Source organism: Osmia bicornis, chromosome 13 (assembly GCF_907164935.1).
Source record: "Osmia bicornis bicornis chromosome 13, iOsmBic2.1, whole genome shotgun sequence".
Lineage (NCBI taxonomy): Eukaryota > Metazoa > Arthropoda > Insecta > Hymenoptera > Megachilidae > Osmia > Osmia bicornis.
The window spans coordinates 4,442,518-4,467,991 of record NC_060228.1 but is presented as its reverse complement, the minus strand read 5'-3'; the positions used below and the strand labels follow the sequence as shown (position 1 = coordinate 4,467,991).

At 40.8% G+C, this 25,474-nt stretch overlaps 1 protein-coding gene across 7 annotated transcripts in view; it reads right to left on the bottom strand.

The window, feature by feature from the left end:
* Positions 1-78: 78 nt before the first annotated feature.
* LOC114875888 (protein Skeletor, isoforms B/C) overlaps positions 79-25,474 on the bottom strand; it is a 48,413-nt gene continuing 23,017 nt past the window's right edge. For 5 of the 7 annotated variants that reach the window (XM_029186702.2, XM_029186701.2, XM_029186704.2 and 2 more), the window contains 10 exons: positions 19,783-20,008; positions 19,109-19,220; positions 8,497-8,735; positions 8,215-8,395; positions 8,097-8,117; positions 7,541-7,913; positions 7,145-7,465; positions 6,918-7,041; positions 6,473-6,767; positions 79-6,328 (listed from right to left, as the gene is read on the bottom strand). In XM_029186702.2, the coding sequence (XP_029042535.1) occupies positions 6,206-6,328; positions 6,473-6,767; positions 6,918-7,041; positions 7,145-7,465; positions 7,541-7,913; positions 8,097-8,117; positions 8,215-8,395; positions 8,497-8,735; positions 19,109-19,220; positions 19,783-20,008 (2,015 nt within the window). In that variant the 3' untranslated portion in view covers positions 79-6,205. Of the gene's footprint in view, positions 6,329-6,472; positions 6,768-6,917; positions 7,042-7,144; positions 7,466-7,540; positions 7,914-8,096; positions 8,118-8,214; positions 8,396-8,496; positions 8,736-19,108; positions 19,221-19,782; positions 20,009-25,474 lie in introns of those variants that run through there. The other 2 variants (XM_029186705.2, XM_029186706.2) reach the window with 2 other exon arrangements.

The following is a 25,474-nucleotide window of genomic DNA, read 5'->3' as shown; positions in this document are numbered from 1 at the left end:
ATAATCATAATATATTATATACCTCATGGTTACTTAGATGCTCCTTTTACCCAATCGTTAATAAATGTAGCGCTGTCAAAGCTGTAGATTTAACGCGTGAAACGTTGCGGAGAAAAACTGAGGGACAATGAAGGAGTACAATATCCTGAGATATTTTTCATTTGAATAATAATCATCGTAATTCCACGATATAGTTAGCCACTTCTAATCTCTTGTTTCGTTCGTAAACCTTCGGACGTGGATCTGCATACAATGGAGAAATACAGAACAAAAGGGATAAAATGAAATGGAAGGAGAAAGAAAGTTTAAAGAAGGAACAAAGATGTTTCGCGACGCGTGGTGTATATGTTTTTGGTGTTTCTAAATCTATTTCCATGGGACAATGATGCTTTTGCCGGCGAGAGCAGTCTTTTTATATTTTTTTTTCTCTCTCATTATAGTATTATATTTCGTACTGTGGCTTTCGAGCTTTGTTCAGTCGGAACACGCGTATAGCGTTTCTTCTCTTTGTGTTTTGATTATGCGTGTATATATTATATTATATTGTATGTATGCTTTCCGTTTTCCTCTTCTCTTCGAGAGACAGACTAACGCTACAAGAAAATAGATAAAAGGAAATGAAAAACCCTTCGTTAGTTTCTGTACCATGCGATAGATTATATATCAAGAAAAATTAACAATTTATATGAATGGTTCTTCATATATTCTAACCGGGTGAATCAATATTTTAAATGATATCTCGAATGTAATCAAATGATTGCGAAAAACAGATAAGAGGAAAAGAAAGAGTGACACAGTGCAACATCATACACATACACGACTCAAAACGCACTGTTCTGTATCTGACATCGAAATTCAAATTCGTATACATCTTTGTATGCAGTTAGTTGACTTGCGCTCTGTACAAGCGACTCTTTTTGTTTCTTCTGTTTGCATTCACGATGACGATAGATTTCGGACACGTGCGAGTATTTGCAACGAATGGAACGAACGTTTAACAGTTTGCGAAATTAAAACGTTCACTGCCACGTGAGAGACTGACGTTAAAAAGAAAATTTTATGTAACATTAATATTATGCTATTTATGCAAGATAGCAGGTGTCAAATGAAATACGCAGCTATTTCCACTCTGTGCCAGTAAACGTCTTAATTATAATTAATGATATTCCACGTAAATTTCATCGATCAGGAAAAAGATCAAATTATCAAGAGGTCGATATGTTCTTTTTTTTTTTTGGAAAACATTTTCGCACGTGTCTCGTAAAAAACACGAGGAATTTTTGAGAATCGGAATCGACTTTACAGTAATACGAGTACACGATTAATAGAGTTACTTTGCTGATTAATCTATATAGTCTAACACGTAAAACGTTGAAAAAAACGGTTGACAATTGTTACCATTCTCGATAATGCTACGTTACATCATATTTTTTTTTTATTTCTTTTATGTTTTCTTGTTTCTTCGAACGCGAGAGCTTGTTAAATTCGCCGAAATCATTCAACGTTAGATATTCAACTTATCCTCCCTTCGTTTTTGCTTCCATACGATAAAGTAGTCGATAAATTTGATTTTGTTTCTTATTCTTCTTCTTCTTTTTTTTTGTTCTTTTTGGTTTGTTTTCGTTTCTTCGTTAATTCACGAACTAAGTTTTATTCATCTACGGGACGTACTAATTACTAAATGGGTTTCGTGTCAGCATGTTCGAGAACGACCTACCTACGGATAGTTGGGAAATGATTTCTCGTGGACTTCTCAATCACATTTCAACTCTTTGCACTCTTTAATTTCCAATGATTGAGCGACTATTCTAATTACTTTCAATCGAATTCGAATTCTTGAGACGCAGTCATTCAAGAATAATCGAGACCACCCCTGTCTTTGACGATAAAATATTACAACATTCGTTCAACGATACTCGTCGTTCAAAAATATATATCTTTGAAATTTTTTAAACACAACTCAGGACGGTCTATCGTAACGAATCAATTCTTCTCATATATGTATATTTATATATATATATGTATACAATATGTATAAGGTATCATTTAAGTGGTGGTACATAAGATGACCAACATTATTTTGTTATTTTAAAATGTAAAATAACATTAGACATGATTATTGAATTTTTCTGAAAAGAAAATTTTATCCATTTTTTCATTTGCTCGAAAAGAAATCCTTAGACGAATAAATTTTCTTACATAGAATCACCGGTATTTGTACCACCAGTTACACGAACCTTTATTATATCTTTTCTTTTGTACGTTCTCGATATCGCAATCGTGAATTATTATCACTCGTCACTTACGTATTAATTGAACAACATACAAGAAAAACCAGCATACTCGAAGAGTGCAAAGAGCTGACGAAAGCACCGTTCTCCGGCTCTCAACGTCCTGTTCTTATGTGTGAAAATATATTCTACCACGAGGATAAGATTGGAAAAAGATGTCCAGTTAAAAAGCTTTCAATTTACCTCTACGATAATCGTCGAAACAAGAGGACAACCTTCTTGGTTACATACATATTGACAGTGTGTTATACATCCGTTTGATTTAATCGACACCATTTAAAATTCGCTATTTCGAATGTTGTTCTTTACTTAATCTCTAAATTGATCACCGCGCACAATGTTTCCTGTTTCCGATTACTTTCTTAATCGATTTTCTGAAATATTCATCAGACGGCCACTTGAGACAAATCAGACACATAGACGCCGATCTCGAGGACGAGCGACAATTTTTCTATCTAATACTTTTAAAATTTATACATTTAAATTCAAGATACTAGTCCGCTGTTTGAGAACGAAACGACGATCGAGAACATTTCATTGGAAAATTTTGTTGCTTAACATTACGTTAGGGATATGTTCGTAGAGATATGTGAACAGGTGTCACAAAAGGAAATTCTAATACAGACGAGATAAGAATGATCAAATTCGTTGACTTATCAACGAAGATTACACTACACAATAGATATTTAGACAGCTGGACCGAATTGAACGCTAACAAGATAGAATCACATTCTATCATCTTTATGTTTTTTTTTTCTCTTAACACTTTGACTTTGTACAATTTTTTATATCTACTAATTACAATTTGGAAATAAGTAATTACTTGGGTGCAACACAGGCTGCCCTTCGGATCTTCCAAGATTAAATAGTAGGAAATTCTACCCCTTACACTTTCCCTTAATTTAGAAAAATCTACACTGCAAATAAAGCTTCCAAAAATAATTTTCTATTAAAAAAAATGAACATAAAATTGCAAGGAACTGTGCGACCGTCAAAGTGTTAAGATCCTCGAGTTCGTCGATCTCCACGAGACCGTCGCGGTGGTACTGGAAGAAAAGTTAGACGAGTGAAAAGGCTATCCAGAATCTTAACTACGAGAGACACAAAATGTTCAACGATTTTAATCGCTAACAATTCGAAAATCACGTTCCACATTCGGTACACCGAACCAGATCACACGTTGGTTGATCTTAATCATTCTTTTCATTTAAATTACACGTCGATACAACGAAAAAAAAAAGGAATTCTTCTCTTAGCTTCTAAGCTATTATACGTTTCTTAACCACTAACAACTTGTGGGATATTGACAAGGGGTTGCTCCGTGAATGTTTGAAACAGCTTATCATTAGTATCCTAAAAAGATAAAGTGTCAAACGAGAGATAGAATGATAGAAGATTGGTACGTAGAAAATGTACACGTATATAGTAGATACCGATGAGAAAAAGATCAGATTTTACATTTCTATCTAGGACTTTCGTTCGTTCTGTACATTCGTTACAATTAACGAGGGGTTCTATTCATTTTTACACACCTTACACTTCGAATAATTGATCCGTACAGATACAGCGATGCTCGGTTAATGGTCACGGAATTTTGATCAATGATAAAAATATCAAAATTTTAATTGAATTACTGCAAACAGGATCGTAAAGATAAGATCTACCTGCCCGGATAGTAGTCGCAACAAGGTTCCAAACATGGGACCACTAAAGGGGCATTACTGTATCTGTTTCCTAAGATAATTGTCCCGTAACAGAGCTTCCATTACATTATTATTGTCTGATCTAAGCGATCGTTAGGTCGACCATCGATGTTTTGTACTCTAGAAACTCTAAGCACAATTATTGTCCGAATTACATTAAAAATTAGGGACGACAAACCGTACGAATGAACGTGGTTTTACTCCCCCCAGACAAAATATAGGATCTTTCAATTATTATCGTTATTTATTGTCCGAGTGATTCTGATCGACTGTTATTGTCTCAAGTTGAAACGGGACTTCCGGTATCTCCTCGACCCGCGTGAATGTCTTCTGCGTTTCGTCGATTTCACGGAGCAGCCCGTTTAACTTCCAATCCGGCAAGTCGGTATCTTATTATTGTCGTTCACAGAAACAGGTGTTTTACGTCCGCTTACGTACTAGAATCCGCTTTGCTCGCTCGAAGGACTCGCTTAGAAAACAGGACAACAAAGGAAAGGGTAGACCGCGCGGAGAACGGAAGTGGCGGAAGGATACAACTGTAAGCAGCGTAAACGCGAAGAAAGTCGTGTAAGAATCCTTTTTTTTTTTTATATAGATCGTCATTGAGAGTGTTGCCGGAATACTTGGGATCCAGACTTCGTTATTGTCGCTTAATTAAGTTCACAAACGCCATTGCGCTTATTAAATCACGTAAATCCTCGAATTTCATTTATACGTATGCATATAGTACCTTAAGTAATTTATGCAGGTTTTAATATATGCGTTAATATATATATATATGTATATAATGTTTATGTTAGGTATGTTTGCGTATGTAGTTTAAATACAGACTGGTCTTCGTGTGATAAGCAATTGGAATTGTAAAGAATGTTTCGCAGCTGGTTAATTTTGAGGACACCCCGTTACTTAGAATCTGGACAACGGAGGAGAGTATGGAAATTTTCATCGAGAGATTGAGAGGTTTCGCTAAGTTATAACGCCTACGTTTCTAGAGTGATTATGTATTTCTCTGATTTCTTGGTTGTAAACTCTCTTTCATTCCTTCCACCTATCGTACGTCTCGTATTTCGAATTTTTCATCAAATAAAACGAAATGAATGTTTATCTTCTTTAATTGATGACGTACGAGCAGGAAACCAGTTCCTAAGTACCACAGGGTATCTCCTGTCCGAGTGGTTCCTAATTCGTGTAATTAAAGAAGTTCATTATCTGTACCCAAGGCACATTTTATACTTTCATTCCGTTTTCATTTAGGAAGGTCCACTCTATAGTATGTACATGTTATAGCATTGTTACACGTATATAGGGGATAGTTTTGTAACTTGTATCTCCTTTTTTTAAATTACATAATAATTAATGTCTGACGTTACCTTGTACATAATTTCTCGTTTCTCATTTTTCCCCAGCGATTCCTTCATCGTTCGCTAACCTACGTATTATTGTCAAGTCGACAGCATTTATAAATGTAATTACCTTACGTGCTACTCGATTTTTTAAAGTTACATCATATATTCAACTATATAGCTTTGTGCAAAATTTACATTGTACATGTACCACGGATACGCTCTCTCCCTTTTTCTCTTTTTCGTTCCCTCACATCGTCATTCACCAACACATCACAACTTTCGATCAATTCTACCACCAGCAAATCTCCCGGATGAACAACATTCGTTTCATTTTTTATTTCCTCATTATTGTCAGAATTTCCACGTTTACCCTCACCACGCCTCAATTTATTTATTATTGTCAGAGAAATATTTCCCTCCCCTTTCCCTAAAGTATGTAGTTTCTTAAATTCTTAAACGTTTTAAAAATCACCTCGAATCTCGTACTCCTCGTGTGCCGTGTTAATGTGTGTATTTATGTATATATATATATGTATGAGTGTTGGGTATATGTATAAATATACATATACATATATCGTATAATATGAAATATTGAATCTGATAGATCTTAAAAATATTTTGCTAATCTTTTTACGTTACGATTAAACCTTACGAGCTAAGTACTTTCTTACAACCTTGTATCGTGTTCAGCCGATTTTAAACAATCGCCTTTTGTTTTAATTTTTTACTTTTTTTTTGTATCACCGTCATTATTTTTCCATAAGTTTCCTTCCGAGTTGTGCTTTCCCTTCTCCCTGTAGAGCCTTCTATCGTGCAATTTATACTTGTCCCGCGTATTTTGCATGTAAGATGACGATCAAAAGATTCATCTTAAGAAGTTTAAGATACCTACTAAGAGCGTCGTTAGAACCATTGACATTAATGGCACGATTGCGTGTGCGTCGCCGACAACGTGTATCTTCCAGCCTAAGTGATTGTGCTGGTAACACTGAAGAAAGAAAATTTGTATAATTAATCAACACTTAATCGATATTATATATTTAAACCTCAGACTTCGTCGTTTGAACCTCAGGATGATCGATCTTCTAATTAATTTCTTTCGTTAAATATTGCTTATTTTAGGGGTGCTTACCTGGTAGTATACTAAATCTGGGGTTTCTTCGGTTACAGTCCAGTTGAGTTCGGCTGGTTGACCTTCGTTGCAATCAAGTCTAAGGGTTTCGAAGAAGCTCTCAAAGGTTTCCGAGTTCGCACTGGTATCGCCTGCCTTGAGAACCCATTCGCAGTAACGACCAGCCGCGCTTGGATAAGGATTTCCGTCGGCGTCGTATTTCACTCCGGCGAATACTCTTTGTGCTCTTTGTTGTTCCTCAGTCTTTTGGCCGAATCCACCTTCTGGACTGTCGGTGATATAGAATGGATGGTACCTGTGTTACAAAACATGCACTTTTATTCAACTTTATGTCGCAGCCCTTTACAGCCCCTCGCGAAGAGTGGAATTCTATGAGATTAACGAACAGCGAAATCAGGAGGGGATGCATAAATTCAGTGATTAATAGTTTGAAATTTGAAATCACCTAGCTGGATTAGTAGGATTATTTCCACCTTCCACTATGAACGTGTACGTTTGTCCTCTCTCCACGGTAATTTCTGGGATCAGCTTGTCGTTGATGTACCACGCGATGCCCCAGCCAGGTTGCCCTATGTTTTAACGTATCACGATGGATTTAACAAATCTGACTATGATGATCGCCGGAATAAATATAAATCCAATTGAACTCTGAGAATCCATCGTAGGAGATACCTGTGAGCCTCGTGTATCCTCTCTTGGCAGCAGCAGGCCCGATCCTCGCGCTGAAGGTAGTTTCGTTGGTAATCAGTATCGGTGGCCAGGGTTTGATGTCAGGCATATCCGGAAGGTTGTAGAGGGAATTTGTACACTCGTGGACGTTCCTCGACGTAAAATCAATACGAATGTCCGCGGTAGTCATGTCGAAGCTCTCGTGAGCATTAGCCTCTCCTCTCACGTTCAGAGGACCTATCGCCGCGATCACGCTCGTTTCCGTAGACGGTATCGCTCTGTCCACCATAGGTTCGTCCGTTCTCAATGGTCTCGTGTAAGTAACTGAAACATACGGACAGGTCGAAGTTTAAACGAAGGATTGTTCGACGATTAATCCTAGAAACATAGAATCCCAACCTGTCGTCACTCCGTCGTTTCGTTCTCCATCCACGAAATCGGCATGATTCTTCCCTCCGATCCTTACATCCGGGCACACTCCCTTTCTGCCATCGCACTGCGCGTACGCTGATATGTAATAATCTTCTGCGATGAATCTACCGGTTTTATTTATGTACGCGACCACGACCACGTCGCCGCCGATCATCTCAGCCTTTCCATCCTGACCGGACAAACCGAACGCGATGTACTGGTCCTCCCTGATACGTCCCGATACCTTAATCTGGATAGCGTCACCTATCATTTCCCATTGCACCTGAACTCGACCCTCCAGCATCTCTTTGCAATTGGTCAACTCGTGTTTGGACAGAGGAGGTTGCGGGGTGCTGCTCGTCTGGAAAAATGATATACTTCCGTTAGAAGGGAACGTTTGTTTCCTGTTACACTGGAGAATAAAACACTCTGTGCACTTTTTGAAGACCACCTACACGCGTAGTGTAATATCATTATAATAGTGTAATAGATATCTTTAGGTTTTAACGAAGGGATCGGGTACAGTTGTCTTCGTGTTACTTACAGGATCATACCACCAAGGCGGCTATTCCGTATAGGATCAGGTTTTATTAATTAAAGCTTACGTTATTTTATAAAATAGTAGACACTAGCAAAGTAGACGAACGATTGTATTTAGTTACCGTGATTTTAGTTTGACCAAGAGCTGGTGGAACGTAGAGGTCCTTCGGGATGAGGACGTGGCCGAAATTCTGCTTGTAATCCACGCACCATACTGCTAACCAGTCAATGTCGTACACAGTCAAATTTGTAGGTAATACAATTTCTATGTCCTCTCCTTGGTACGATCTTAACGGAGCCAAACTATTCAAATGCAAAGATTACAGATAAAGATACACGATTCGTTTTGATTTGATCAATTTCGATGATATTATTCGCGCGATGAAATGACTGGAGTGCAGCACCTTTTTATTTCGCTGGGCACTTTGACGCCAAACGTGTTGGGCTCCGAGCCATTTCCGACCCAGAAATAAGCGTTCGGAGCAGCGCCGTCGTAATGCAAATTAGGGATGTAGAAAGTTTTGCTATCTAGGATGGTGATGTTCTCGCTTCGAAGACCGTGAGCCAACCTCGAAAATTCCGGCAACACTCTTGTCTTGGGCACTGTAAGATTCGCTTGAATGTACACGTCGCCAAAGTTAACCTGCGACAAATTAGGGACACGCTTGATCCTTCCAGAAATTTTCTCTTCCACGTGATGGTGAACGATAACAAGAATAAAGATAATGAGAAATGAAACAAATAAAATATGATAGAACAAATAAAATTCTCGAGGTTTCATCGAAGTAACGACGAAGGTCTGAATATATATATTTTTTTGGTCACTTTTCAAAGAGTAAAAAGACGAAAAGAGTGATTTCCGACTTCGTACAGGAATCGTCTCATCAACCTGTCTTTCAGGGACCGCATATTTACACCCTCGAAGTCGAAAAAGTCGATCTATCATTCCTTGCTCCCCTGTTGAAACTGACGTACCGATAGGGGTTGGTTCGGGGGATCGTTTATATTCTAAGTTCCGTCAAACCTCTGAATAAGTAAGACCAGAAGGGAGTAAGAGCGGAGGAAAAGAAAGGGAAGGGGATGGAAAACGGTGAAAGTAAAAAAAAGAGAAAGATCTGAAACGGGAGCTCGTAAAATCCGAGAAACGGATTCCACCCCCGTATACAGGGTGATCTACTCTCTTTACCCTCGAGGGAGCATTTTATGGGAGAAAATTCAACGTTCGCGACGATTTCTCAACTCATTCCGTAACCCCGGACAAATCTATTTCTCGTACGATACAATTTTATATACTACCATTTCCCTTCTTTTATTTCTACCTTCAGCATTATTTATTTAAATCTATTCGTTGATTTTCTATTAATTTCGATCAAATTGATGCTTTATGTAATACGTGTTCGCATGGTTGGCGCAACGATTAACCGATTCCATCGCCTTGTATTTTTCTATTGTCTTCATCTTCCTCTTTTTTCCTTTTTTATCGACTCTTGAAAAGTGTGCCAAGAGTCGAAGATTGAAAAGTCGGTGAATATCTTCGACGTCTTCGATATTCCGCTCAAGGCTACTGTATACGTGGCCTGATTCCGGCGTTTCGAGATGTTCTTCGGAAACGGGTCCCAGACTTCTGTCTACAAAGGAATCGATACGCGCGATACCTTGAACTGGCGATATGAGTTTCCATATCAGGGTCGTTCAATTCGTTAAATTACCTATTTGCTTTTCCCTTTCTACCGACCTCTGGCCTGGAAACGTCACCTTAACTCGGCCACGAAATTTCAAGGAAAAGAAACTTTTCCACGACTTTTATCGTTTATTGCCTCGAAAGTTTCCCACGTCGAGAAGAAAAATGTGAAAAATCTCAAAAAATAATTTCATTCGAATTATCCTGTTAGCATTTAAACTCGAATCTAACTTTGTTTCCAGAAGAACTTGTGTAAAAAGTAGAGAAAGTTTTTGGAACATTCCTTTTTTTACAATTTTCTAAAGGCTCATAGAAATGTTTGCTTACCGTCTAATTTGTGGTAATTATCAAACGAAGATACACGGACATTCGGAACGTAAATGCGACTTTAACTTGAAAAGGAAAATCGATTAATAAGTCTCCGCTGAGCCCGGAAGTCGGCGGCCAAGAAAACTTGTTCATTAACTGAGCCAGTACCTTTGAAAGGGGGACCATCAGGAAGACGGTCTCTGCGTTGCTTCTGGAAATTAATCCTGCACCGATATACACTCCTTTCAACCATTCAACCGGCAAATTAATGCTGACCTTTATTTTTAAACGGTGCTGCACCAGAGTGAAAGGCAACTTTGCGAGTTACGGGGTAGAAAAGTGAAGGAAATCAAGCGAAACTTCAAAGGATAGTAAAAGTATAATTTGCTCTTCAATCCCATTCATCCCGAGTCAATGTTACATTCGACACTTTTGTAATTTTTTAATTACACCTTCAGCTCAATTAAGATGCGATCTTAAATCATCGAAGTCCATCCTGTGTCGAAACTCTCTGAAACTCGTTATTCATAGTTCGAAAGACATTAAGAAGAAAATCGGAGTCGATTCGAATTCTTCCAAGTCCGCACCTCGTCGAGTACTAATTCCATCGTTAATAATAATGATTATCGGCGAGCGGAGTCGACGTTTCCCCCGGGGGGACCTCGAAATTTGCACACGCATTAATCCCATTTCGTTTAAGGGCTCGTCAATCATATCCACCCTCGGCGGAGTGGCTGTGTGCACACGTATACAGATAAAGAGGAACGGAGATAGAACGGAGATGTTGGATACCAATGAACTAGGACTCGAGCTTAATGGTGTTTTGAGTGGGCACGATCTACTCAAAATTGGTCCTCGTGCGAGTACGCGACTCGAGGGTTTACCCGACAGTTTCCACGTTCAATTTCGAGCTGAACGAATTAATCGATCCTTTGTTCCTTGTTATTCGCAATATTCAAATATTCAACGGTACAGAATATTATCTTATTACATTTCAAATGAACAGAGTTATCGAGGAGCATGTGGCATGATTAATGTTACTTAGAATCGAAGGGGTGGTATTTTTGGTAAATGGTACAATTTCCGGTTACCATTTTGATGATAAGACACCAGCAGCAGTTTATAAACCAGGATGCGGTAGTCGCGAGGGTTCCTCGTCAATTCGATACCTTTGATCTGATCGTTATACGACGGGTCCAAGGTTCGACAGGGGTTGCTGCAGCCCCTAATAGACTGTTTATCTCGTAAGCCCGGATTTAGATTCGGATCGGGTTCTATTATACCACTGGTAGATCTACGTATGAGACGCGCAATCACCGGTGCATGAACCTCTTTAAACCCAAAGACACTTTTCCAAATACCATAAAAGACAGTATTCAAGGGAATACTTAAAGTATAAATAATTATAAGTAAATTTTTTCGAATTCATTTTAGAAAATAAATTTTCTAAGTTTGAATTGAAAACAATAGAAGGAAGAAATCTATCGCTGGTTATTTTTCCACAAATTATTTAGGAAAAAACAGTGAACGTTACATTGATCTGGATTACGATTCATCCACGCAGCACCCTCTGGACACAATTCACGGGGTTGGCTGGTCCCCATGGACGGTTGCGATACGGCCGATGCTGATATACTCGTTATAGCGCAGGCGGCTGCTCGAGCAGTCGATATTCAATCAAATAAATCCCCCTAACAAACTGGAGAGTCAGAGATAGCATCAAGAAACAATTGCAGAGAAAGGGAGCGACTATGCGATCGAGCACGTAGAAATCTAATAATTTGTCCGGATAACTAGCAAATACCCCCACGTTTTTATTGTTTAATATCGTAAATACTGTTTTATGCCATTTGTTTTTATTTTGTACGTTATTCGAATCATTTTTTACACGGTCCATTTTGCGGGAATCAGCCTGTGTATCTGCCGATTATTTTCACCCCCTTGCTATCATCGTCCTATTCGCATGCATTGATAGAAAGAGGGAACAAGGATCACTATCTAGCAACCCCTGGACAGGTCATAGCTGTATATTATTTTAACACCTTATCATCCCCGTATCATCCCCAGTCAGTCGGCCGTTCCCCTTCACGCTGATCACCCCCTCCTGTCGCGAGGGGCACGTTCTTACGGAAATTGAGACATCGAGCCTCGTTAGGCTCGATAGCAACGCCCCTTGTTCCATCGAACACCGGACCAACACGCGCATTCTATTGCGTTTTATTGCTCCTGGATCACGTTCTAACGAATAATTAACCCTTCTTTGGACTTGCAAATATTATTTAAAATTGTATCATCTACAGAGGTACTCGATCAAACAGAACGTTTTATAAGAAAAGCGACAAGGATACACCCTGTTATTATGTTTTAACAAGGTCACGATGTATCGGATTTTTTTTACAAATCCCTCATAAAGTTTCCAGCCTGGAGTCTCAGGCAATTGGCTGCAGGAACCTTGAAACCTGAGCTGAAAAGAGTCGCTTCCATCGGGAGCACCGGTCGGACTTTAAGTAGGTGATAAATTAAACCAGCCACCCTCTTCGTAATACCTCTATATCTTAGACGGCGGATTTAATGGAACTTTCTTTTTTCTCTTTCGACCGAAACTTTATACTAGCCGGGATAAGCTCCCGTTAAATACGTTCCGGAAGTCTAATTACACGGATTTCTCGCGTCACTTCCAACTTCTTTCTAGCTCAACAGTTTCCTAAACCCTGCGAATTGATACCGTTTATTTGTCACCAAATACCCGACGATTCCTGGCTATAAAATAAAGAAATGTATTAATTTTCAAGGGTAACGAACAAATTTCAACCTCTAAGGTTAATTTTTTCAAGCGGATCTTAGAAAGTAGCGTGTACCACGATAGGACCGGCCGACTGCCAAGGTATACAACGTCGCGGATAGAGCAACATCAGCAGCAGATTCCCACCCTGTCCTGCAATGGAACGACGAAACTTTCCCGGCTGCAGGAGGACCGGTGGGCGGTCCTCCGGGATACCTGGAACTTTCGCAAGCTCTCGCGTCCAATCGGCGTGTCGGGAGCGAGGAAGATATATAGAGGGGTAGCGGATGACAGAGGGTGCGAAAGAGAAGCGAACGGACAGAGAATCGTGAGAAAGAGACGGACAGAAGAACCGCGAGAAAGGAGAAGCCAGGGGTGAAAAGCGAAGATGAAGAAGGAAAACAGAGTTGCAGAAGAGAGAAATGATAGAAAGAGAACGAAGAATCGAGACAGTCGAGGCAGACCAAGAGAGGGGTTAAAGAGCTACGGATGAGTTACATGAAAAAGAAAATGATAGAGAAGTAGGAGATAGAAGGGGGTAAGAATAAAGGGAAAGGTGTTAAAATAAAACAAAAAAAATAAGGGGTTGAAGAACGAAGGATAATGATATGTAATAAAAGGTATGCAATAGTCATTTAAACTAAAAGATGCTTCAACCTTTTCTGAATATAATGAACAGTTAAAAGTTGTTGAATAATGAAGAGAAACTTGGAAACAAATAGAAGGGACACCGAAGAGGGAGGACGAGAGTGAAGATGGAGACCACACGAGACAGAAAGGGGATGGGATGAACGGAATGAAAAATGATAACTTTTGTTGAAGCACGTTGGTGGTCAGACGCGAGATGCTAACTTCGTTCTACTCATTTCACCCCTTTCATTCCCTCGAACCTCTGGTACCGGCGTTTTACTCTTTCTACTCCATCGCTGGCCAACCACTTTGCCCGGTATTTCATTTCCACGTCTACTCGTGTGTACTCGACCACTTATGTGTATATCCGAATGCTGGCTACGCAGTTACAGTTCATACACTGCCGGCTAAAAGTATGAAACCATTTTATTCAAAACTACGTTATGCGACACGAGTCACAGGACATAAGTTCAGGTGGATATAATTTTCCATTTGTAATTTCAAACATAAAGTGACATTTATTACGAATTTTCTCTCTCAAAATTAACACTCGATAGACCAGCCCTTCGGTTTAGTAAAAGAACAACCATTTAGTGTATCGTATTCGTGTTAATTTTGCACTCTTCTCGTTTTTTTCTTTTTTTTTTGCAACGAGAGACAGCGCATGCCGCTCGTTAATAACGTTCCGCTTGACGAAGGAAAGAAAAACACGGGGATAACCAGATTTTCGCGTTTTTCGATGCGTTAAAATCTCGATAGAGCGGCGAATTTTCTTTCTTTTTTTTTTCTCTCTCTTTTTTTGGTCACGGTGGGAGGTAATTTTATACAATTTTGGCGAGATTCCAACGGTACTTGCTGCACTGTATCGCCCTATATGCGTGACTGCAGCTTGGTGCACCTGATGCACCACTGTGGGTGCTTTGAAGTGTGTGCAAAGCTTTGGGGTGGCTTCAAAATGGCGTCCTGTTACGGTACACACTACCACCCTTCATCGTCCGAGTTATGAGATTACGAGCTGGTATTCAAACGATATCAAACAACGTTTTACCGAACAATTTGTTATAACAAATTTGTCCCTCCACCTCCAGTTTCGGGTAAAGAGAAAAAAAGATTCTCTTCCGATCAGATAACGCGGTAAGGTTCATCTTTTAAAACAGGCTAACAAGAAAAGTTTCACGAAACTTCTGCTTGTTTCTTCGTTCGTTTTTTCCCGTCAGAAAAATCCTTGTTAAAGATACCGCGATATGGTCTCTAAAATTCAAAGAACTCCTTTCGCAGCTTTCGATCGAAGTATCTTTCAGCTTTCTTAAGTCGGTACCGGCTCTGAACGCGGCAGTGTCTCCTCAAAATGGCGGCTGCTTAAGTCGACGGACCCGACAAGAGGCACAAAGTAAGGATGACTGGCAACAAAGTAAAAGAAAACTACCCAGAAGTGATTTTAAGAATGAATAATAAAACACGGAAGAAATGATAAAAAGGTAAAAAGTTCGCGAGAAGAAAGAGAACGAAGAAACGGCGACGAAGTTAAATAATTTTTCAAAAAGGTAGAGGGAGGTGAGGGTGTAGATGCGACGGTACAAAAGGAGGAAGCGGAAGTGAGCGCGAGAACAGAGGTGACAAGGAAGGTTTTGAGAAGAATTTTTGGAGGAAAAGAGGAAGCGAGATCGAGACAGAGAAAGGTTAGAGAGTAAGGGTGGAAATGGGGGGTTGGAGGGAGGACAGAGGCCAGAAGGGTGGGAAGATAGAGATGAAGAGAAAGGGGAGAGCATCCTCGGGTAGCAGCCGGCAGCCAGTCAGCCAGCCCCGGCCAACATCGACCCGGTGAGCTGCTCTCTGCCCATGCGCAACAATTTTACCCAGGACTAGTGATGGGCCCGATCCAATTCTCAACTTATAACGACTTTGTTGTCACCCATGTCAAACAACATTTCTCTACGTTATTCTAAAGATCAAGATGAAATTTACTAACTCTCGATGGTCACAAAAGGGTGGCTGCGTGAAACGTTACCAGGACAATTTTAAAAGACCCCTAAATTGGTTGCAAAATTTTCAGGAAAATGTTCAGATTTTAATGAGCAATTATGATTGACGATGAATATAAAAGAAATCTTTTGATTGTTTAAAATAATATTCCGTGTCTATGTTTAATACGTCCGTAAAATATTTGGGGACGATATTACCGATTTTCGATCGGCGATTAGCGTCGACTGGAAAGAGGGAAACGGGAATGCTATGGAATGTTTTCCGAGGAGTCCTTCAACGTGACTGGAAAACATTTACCGTTCCAGCACAATAAATACTGTCAATGCAAACGATTTATACGAGAGCTTTCGCTTCTGTTTTCGCAACGTTGTTTTCCACCATTTTTTCATCTCCAAAACGCGCCTAATCTACGACAGAATATTTTTTTCATACAGATATTATTTTTTTCATTCGTTTCGTATTGGCAATCGACGTTTTAAACACCGAGGCTTCTTTGATCGAAATTTTTACTCATTTTCTACTTTCGTTTTCAATGAAAATTGAAACACACAGAGATCTATGAATCGTGGAGGAACGACGAACGTTATACCGAACACCCTGTATAATGGTATTCGAGTGTAGATAATAGGCGACGATAAACAGAGGGATCTCGTTAAGAATCCTATTATAAAAACGGTGCTCGACGTTTAGAATCCGTTTGAAACGGTTATTAATTGACGCTCGTCGCGGGCTAGGATCGTCCACTTGGTGCCACAAGCAGTCGTACTTCGTCATCCAACCCCGAAAACTATGAGGCGTTTAATTAACTCCAGTGTTCGTGGAAAGAGAAGGAGAATTCAGATGCAAATGCCGTGACACGCCCACGGTACCGACCCTTCTCTTCTTCCGGTTAAAACACAGGCATCACCGAAAACCGCTGGTCGAAACGATATCCTTTTCCCGAAAGAATTTGAATTCCATTCGAGAGAAAATCGACAAAGAAACCACTGGACAGTTTCTTCATTTCTGACAATTATTAGCATAATATTTTATAATTGTCCCTGTAATATATTCGTGCGCGATCCAGAATCGCAAACTCGGTAATAAAATTCTAGTTACGCAAACGTTTATCTTCCGGTTTCGCGACTGCGTGGATGGTAATTGCGGTAAAGATAGGAACGAAGATTAAATTTATGTAGCACGAATCGTGTTCGTAATACGAAAGGTACGTACGAGATTAAGAGATAAAACGATTCGATTTTTCCGTTTTTCCCACCATTTCCCCGAGATCCTTTACCCTGAACATGTCGCAGTAGAGTGTGTCGTGCATTGGTCAGACAGCAAGTGAAACGCCCCCTAATAGCACCGACTAGTTGTATAACACATACCAGGTGTTTTTTCATTATCCCATTAACTTGACAAAGATGTAAACGAACATTTGCAATACTAAGAATACTCGGTCCCGAATCAGGTCGCTATCTCGAGAAGGTTAAAGGATCTATGTTCCTTTCACAAGTCATCGACCTTTTTTTTCATCACTGCTTCCCGACAGTGGTCAAACAGAGTTTCCCAAGGGTCAGCAATGGACACGGTATCGCTAGGTAAGAGAAATAGGGAAAAAGGAAGGGACGAAACGAGATGAAAGACCGATCAACGGCTTTAACGTTTTGGATTCCCCGAGGAAGCCCCGTGGATAAGAGATCCCGTTCGGCTTCCCCTCTCCAATCGCGTGCAAAAGTGGCGGGACCATTTTGGACGTTGGTCGGCAAGGGGACGGACACTGGGAGAAGAAGAAGAAAAAAAAAATTACTAAATCCTATCTGAATCAGTGGTCCATTGAGCGGCGGTTTGATATCGACCGAGGATATCTCTGTTCCTTTTCAAAAGAAATCAGCCCCGTGTCGGTGGTGTATCGAGAGGGTACAATGACAGAGAGGGGAAGCGGAACAAGAAGAAGGCTTATTCCGACAATACATCCTTCGACAGAGGGTGTGCTGACTGACAGACAGCTCCTGTCTACCAGATACCCAAGCAAAACCTACGTCTACCCCAGTGTGTATCAGACAACCCCCTGCCCCTTCGAGAGATCGGTACACTTCACTCGTTCCGAGACTTCTGTGAATCGAAAGTAGATGAAAGAGGATAGGGAAACAAGGGAACTCGGATTTGATGGCCGTATGCATTCATACATTACACAAATTGTATGGCTAACAAGGAAAATTACTATACTGATCCGGATTTGATAAATCTATCACCTAAAATTTTATATAAATATCTGATTATTTTTCATCATCAAATCAAACGATCAAAATGTACTCTCCGCGATTAATCATTGCTGGGTAGCAAGGGGAAGGTACACCAGCTTTCAAGAGAAACGCTTTAATCTTTCATAGGGTACCATTTCTCGAAACGTTACAAGAGTCCTTTTTATATTCCTATCGCGAAATCGTGATCGTACGATTCATCGTGGTCCCTTGCACGTTCGACGTTCAGCTACCACTCACGTTCCCGATCGGTGCACTCAACGTAAGAGAGGGTGAGAAGGGTAGGATTTATAGGAAAGGACGATCACTTTGCTGGGACACATCGTAACGGGACACCCTGTAGAACCGAGCATAGGCGGCGGACAACGCGTTTTGCGGTGACAGAGCGTGTCTGATGGAGGGTTGTCACGGTACGAGAGCACCCCTCAGACTTCGATATTAAAGCCCTTCTAATATAAGAGCAAAAGCTCTGCTCTCTACCGTCGATATGCTCGTTTCAAACCTTTTCCCCTACCACTCGGAAATTTCCAAGCTACCGATACCGACTGACTTTTGTGCGACCGACAGGACGACAGGATTTCGTGGGTAAGCGAGTGGGCGTGCGAGGGTGGATCCTGGAAAGGGGATGGGCAGATTTATTAAGCTTCGCGGTGACTGCTCCTGAGGAAGCGTAAAAATATACAATGTGTCTCCTAGTATGCGGGACCGTTTCAATTTTACATCTGTTAATTATTAATTGCAAATAATTAATCAAATACATCAGGCAAGTGGTAACCCGCTGATCTTAAACCGGGCGGAAAAAATCTAAGTAGGAAGAGAATAGGGGAGCAAAGAGAGACTTAAACGCACATGTTCAGACGCACAACAACGAAGCCCTTGGCACGCGTACTTGTGCGTATCTGCGAAAACCCGTGCATCCCCCTAGTCACCGCTTCCGTATCCATCTCACACGCGTCATTGACCACGAATGCACGTCCGATAGGGTAGCCCGTAGACCTCCTCAAAAATCAAGTTATCTCCATTCTCCGTGCATCGCTGGGGTTTCGAATAAAACGTCACTGCGAGGGGTGGTGATCTTATGGGGGAAGAGGGGGTTGCGCGACGATCGAGGACGTTGTATCGTACAAATCTATCGGAAATATCGTGCGCAAGATTACAGAGGATCGTCGTTTTATTATCGGATCCGACGAGACAAGAGTATTTGTACGAAGAAAGAGGAAATCGAGCGAGACTTTTCTTTCTTTCTTTTTTTCTTTCTTTAAGACCTTCCTCGAGTTGGCTTCGATTTTTCCCTCGGTTTAAAGGCACGTACGTTACAAACATTCGATGCTACGATTTTCAAGTAAATAGAGGAAGAAAGGAACGTTGAGATGTTTGAGTTCACTCACGGTAAATCGACGGCACCAAACGCTCAGCCATTTGATGTCCCGTATCTGTTTCCCGTCAGGCAGCTTCAGAAAGATGTCCGTATAGTTGTACGCTTTCAACACCGGTGGATCCCTGTACAGACGGGAAGTAACGAAACAAAAAAAAAATAGAGCTCGAAGGATGTACGGTGTGTACGCTATCGTGTTAGGTAAGACACGGTATTTAACGCTGAAACTGGTGAGAATCTGATCGTATCGATTACACCTGGACGATTTCGGCAAACAAGCAATTATCGATCGAGTATCGAGTTGACCCACAACGAAGAGGAAGAGATACTTTTAACAAAATACGAGACGAAACGTAATAAAGTGTTCGCGTGGATAAAATCCGGACGAGATCGTCGTATAATTCCCGTTTTATTAACTCCACCCCCGCGAACGGTTCGTCTAGCCTTCCGTCTGTTTTCATCCCCCTTGTCTCACCCTTGACTACCCCGTACGTCGTACACAACAAACTCTTTGAGTTTCATTTCGTCCCTTGGTCACGGTACGTCGCTTACGTCCCTTTCTTCTTTCCCGAAACGTTTTTGTCACGCTTCATCCTTGACCAACCCCTTTCTTCATCGCCCTTGGTTATCCGCGCAGGAAGAGTTAACCGTGATTGGAATCGAATCAGAACAGGCGTTATCTCTCACCTGTTCTTATCGATCTCCGGATACGGGACGATGTAACCCTGCGGACTGGGCGCAGAAGTGTTTCCAACCCAGAAGTAGGCATCCGGTCCGGTTCCATCGTAGCAGAATCCTTTGATGAATATCATTGAGCTGTCCAGGACGTATACATCGCCCTTGATGCCGTGGCCATATTCTTTTAGACTGCCGACAAATGAACCGTAGTAGTTGGGTCCGTTCTTTGCATGATCTGTAACAGAAATGATAACTCAATTGTTAGAGTTTCATCTTCGGTTTTAGTATTTTTAAAATGGTCGAAAGATGATCAAAGTATATGGACAGTGAAATTTTTAATGTAACGATGCACACGGACGAAAGCGACCCTAAACGAACGAGACCACGAAAAGACGCGATGGTGGTCGGGACTTGGTTCAAAGTTTCATTCACTAAGCTCGTGGCTTCAAAGGGGGAAGTACGGTTTCACCCTCGTGATATAGGTTGGACGCATCGTCGCCCCGATACAAAAGCCCTTCCAGACTGGTCGGTTGTGCCGCGATTTGCATGAATTTCATTTCATTTCATTTCATTTGCTCGCCCATAAAGTTTGACGAACGTTTAATTCGGAAGATTTGATCGTTTCGAAACGAATACTTTGATTTTTAACAGTCCATCTGATGGAAATAGAAAGAAACGAGGGTGGGTTTTATTAACCGAGAAGTCGATGTCACTTTATTTGCAAAGATTAAAAATAAAGTTTGATGTGTTAGTTATAGTAAAATAGGGATAAAATAGCCTCGTGAGGGTTGAATCAAGAAGCACGTTTGAGTCGTCGAGCGTGAAGAAGCGTCGTGTTTAAAGTAGCACCCCATCGTCCTCGTCGCATTGCGTTAATTTGTCCCGGTGATTATGGATCCATTAGTCTGGCAGCCAACAAATAGCACGGTACAATCCAATAACCGTCGCGGCCCATAATAAAAGGGGAGGCAGTTTAAGCACCAGTCGGGGGTAGTTTAGGTGGTTGCCGCTTAGGCACGCACCTACATACACTCTCGTTCATAAGTCATGGGGCTTTGTACACAGTTTATTCCAACGGGATTGAAATTCAATTTTTCTATATTTTAGCAATGTCTTAATTATTCTCTAAATTCGAAATTTATTTTAAAATGATAATTTTCCATGACTTATGGAAGGGAGTGTATTGCACTACCATCGTTCCTCTTCTGGTTTGAATCGTGTACGAGCGTGTGTTTACTACTAGATATTTTCTACAACCCTCTACCCCTAGAAATTCTTTCGATTTCCCTCTTTTTTCCGTCCGTTTCTACCATTCGATGCCCGATTTTGTACGCGTTGCTGCGGCCGCGTAGACAGGGGTGACATCCCCAATACCAACCAGATAGCGATCACTGCGTTCATTGTCGCATCACCGTAATATCCTGCTATATAGCGAGGGGGTGTACCGACGACGACGACGACGACGACGTCGACAAGGATGGTTGGAGAAGAACGACTGCCGGAACCTCGTCGTTCACCAATACAACCACCAACGAACGGGGTGAATGGGAAACGAGGGTGGACTAAAAGCCTCGAGTCTACGTTTTGGTCGAACACCAGCACCAACGACGTGTTAATTATCCCGATGTTTCGCGTGCAGCAAAAATCGTGGAAGCAAGTCGAACGTTTCAATGGAAATTAATTGGGGACGGACCTTAATCACCGTTGCTATAGTTAGACTCTCGAGGTTTTCGAAGTTTCAGATCATTGTCGAATTTTTATGAAATTTTATTAAGGGTCATCGAATTGAATTATGTAAAATAATTGAAGCAATCGATCAGTGATGCTTTTGGATGATCGGAAAATACGTTACGCGATTTTCCTGAACATTGATGGAAAATGAAAATACAATTTAATCAAAGCACTGCATCCGTTATGTAACTGGATTGCCATACGTATCATTGTATTAGTTGACGTTCAATATTTAATTCATCGAAACGTCCATTTCGGATATTAGAAATTGTATTAATATTGGATCATCACGGTGAACACGTGTGGAAGATTCGAGCTTAATGATAACAAAACTATGCCTTTGTCGACGTACCATTGCTATTAGCCGTGAAACAGATTCGACGCGATATAATGCAAGGTTTTTACGTTCGAACTCGGTTATTTAAAATCCATAGAATTGTTTATTACTTTCTGATGGGAATACGCACGCGATTCATCCAGTTGGTTGAAAATACACGCGTTTCGACCGAGTGCGCGCTCGTGTCCTAAATCCAAAATTCCGATCGAACCATTAAGCCGATTGCGACGAGATTCGAAGGGACGTCCGTGCATTCGACGGGTACGGAATAAGAAGATTTGCAGAGTATCGGTTTTTAGTGCAAAAAAAAAAAAATATCAACGATTCAAACTTTGCTTGTAGAATGGTAGAATTGTCCAGTGGAATCTAAGGCGATCTTCTTTGCATACAAATAAAAAAACTTTTCCTTTTTTAAAATTGTTTACTGAAAGATTAGGTATTTGCAATATTTACTGGAAAATTTAGACAAACATTCTGGCAATTTACGCTGCTCATTATCTGCTTCGTATACCGAACTCTAATGAAAAGTCAGGAAATTATAATCAAACTCCAATTAACTAAAACCGTATGAGTATCTCAAACGCAATTTCAATCTGGGCAACAATTTTCCACGTTAAATCGTTGATTTTTACGTAGTTACGCAACAAACTCTACACATTCATTATATAAGAGAAAGTTGCTACAATTTGACCGTCACCTGAGTTGGATCATTACTGCAGCTGTGGAGAGTCGGCGACGCATGGTGCTACTTAGGCTTTGGGTGTTGTCTCTTAAAACTTACGTTTATTAAATTTCATTTTTTTTACTGTTTTAAAAATATCTCCCTCTAGTGTATCGTCTGTATCGACTATAGATGGTGACTGGTATCTTAGAGGGTGGTCCAGGTTCGCGTATATCCTGAGAGGCTCGTCCGAAAGCGCAGGATATGATCTGAGAGTGGCGAAGGGAGTTCGGTCAACATTTGAGCAGAGTAAACACATCGTATCGCTCAGTCGCGCTTCTTCCCTTTACTTGGACCAACCCTCCTCGCTATATCTATCCGTCCTGAGTCGATGAGTCTCCGAAATCGTGAACAGGTCCTTCGAATAGAGTCCCTTGGCACACGTCGGTCTTAGTCACGGCATTACACGTGGGGGCCACCAGTGCAGGGAATACCTTAGCCCCGGGCATCCTGGCACAAAGCATATTGCATGCGCTCCAAGTACACAATCGCATCCAGAGGGCTGGGAAACGTCAGGGTTCGTTACCTTCTGGCGCCGATGGTCTTTGCTCTTTCGATCGGATTCAACGGATCCTCGATTCTCGCCTGAGGCCGCGCGTTTAATGAGGATACCTCGTGAAAAATTCACTCGTTATTTTCGTCCACGCACCGCCAACGACGAGGAAATTAAAGAATTGCGTTCGTTTTTCCCATCTTTTTGTCGCGGAATTTCAAACGAACCTTAGAGAACCGACGGGGCTGAATTCATTTGTCTCTCGATTATTTAAGAATTTCTTAATTAGTAACAAATTGTGCAAATGACTCCCTGTTCTTTTGTATAATTTCAGGCTGACCCAAGTGTTACACTCACTTATTAATGAAACTTTGCTAGCTTATAGAGCTCGTCGAGCTGAACACTGAAAATTATCATTAAAAAAAAAAGAATTTTGGGAACTAAGGATTTGAACCGAGGACCTTCAGATTGCGAGTCATGGATCCGCTCCGTGCTTAAACACATGCCTCGCAAACCAAAGGTCCTCGGTTCAAATCCTCGGTTCCCATTTTTTATTTTTTAATGATAATTTGTCTCTTTTTGAATAATTAAAATTCTATATATTTCTAAACTAAAATTCTATATTCTATTTTGAATAACTTATATTCTATAAAAATTGCAGTGTATGTAATTAATTATTAATAAATGCAATGATTATAGCACTACAAGTTGGCAAAGTTTCATTAATAAGTGAATGTAACACTTGGATAGTTCTCCGTATGAGTATCTATTTTTCGCTATCGTTAATACAATATTTCATCGATATTGCTTGACGTTTGAAGCGGCGACAAGTTGGGCTCCTTTTACGTTCCACCTTCCAACGAATTAATTAGAAATAAACGTTTTTTAACGCGGTGGCAAGAACTGGACGGTTTCTAGGGCTTCGCTCTCGTTTACGTGCCCTCGGGCAGGCATTTAACGAGAAAAGTCTTAAGAAATTCTCTTGTTACCTCGCTGTTAAAGAAGCCGTTCCGCGGCACGCATTCTCCGTTTGACTTCGAACGGAAATAATGTTTCTCTCCGCGACATTGATCAAGTTTCGAATCTTCCCACAGCCTCCAGTCGAACGTAAATCGATTTTACGAGTATATTATACGGCATACAATATGTATCCAACATCGTAGGAATCGCGAGGTAATTGGAGAATCAATTAGCCACGAATGCTTCTTTGTTACGCTGTAAAATCAATCTGTCTTGTGTTCCCTGCGCTATACAATTATTCGAACAAAAGAAAAATCCATGAACGTGTTCCCCATCGTTTTTACCGCGCGTGGAAACAGGATGCACAAGATGCATCATTCAATTCAAGGTTTAGAAAATTATAAAAAAATCTTTCCAATGTTTGAACCGACCTTCTGCTGCACGATGATTTATGCAGTATTAAATGTTACGCGTAAACAGTTGGTTCCCTCTATTGCGTAACACGCAAGTCGTTATGTCATAACGAATTCTAATTGAAACTTTCAATTAACGTCTCGTCTAACGCTTTTGCTACCAGCCGTGTGTATAATGTCGCGAAAACCGGCTATTAAGGCGTTGACCGACGCAAGTAGATAGAGCCATGCAAGACATACGATATTCTGATCTTAAATTTTCCAAAAATTATTTCGATAGAAATCAGAGCTTTCAAATAGCGTTCTACAACCTAGCTGCACAATGGGAAACGCTTTCTCGCTGATTTTGTAACTCGCACCTTCGTGGGACCGATTTAACCCGTTCGAATAACCGCGGATAATCAGACCACGAAAAAATCAACACAAGATCCGATTTTACATGCGAACCAACCAGCCGTTTCGACCAGATCTACACCTCCACTTTCACTTTCCTCTTGCCGGCCGGTTTCCTTCGGCAACAAACGAACGAAACAAGACACCGTGAGATCGTGGAAAGAGCAATGAACCGATACGACTTTCCGATCTTGTTGAAAACGCATCAATCGTTCAAAGAAATCGGATTTTATCATTTCTCAAAATATTTTCTTTTGTTAATGAAACATCCTCGTACAGGTCTAGAATAATTTATGAATGGGTCAGTGAACCTGGACAAACTTTCTCATAACGAAACAATTCTTACGCATATTCTAACATCAGACGAGTTTGATGAGGCAAGAGAATCTTAAATATGCAGGAGGTGCCACGAAAAGAATGCACAAAGGTGAGGCTTGAATTGGAAAGCATGAGACGAAGAAAGGAGATGATTCTCATAGGTGCGAAACGTGAGAATGAAAGTTTAGACAAAAGAAAAATGAATTGATAATCTGTTCCAGCATTTAGCAGTCGACGATGATTGTTCTCTTTTCGTCGCTCGAGAGACCGGTCAAAAGTGGCCGGGTATCGTTTGCAGGAGGGTTAATCAAGGCCGGTGAACGATTTTATCGGAC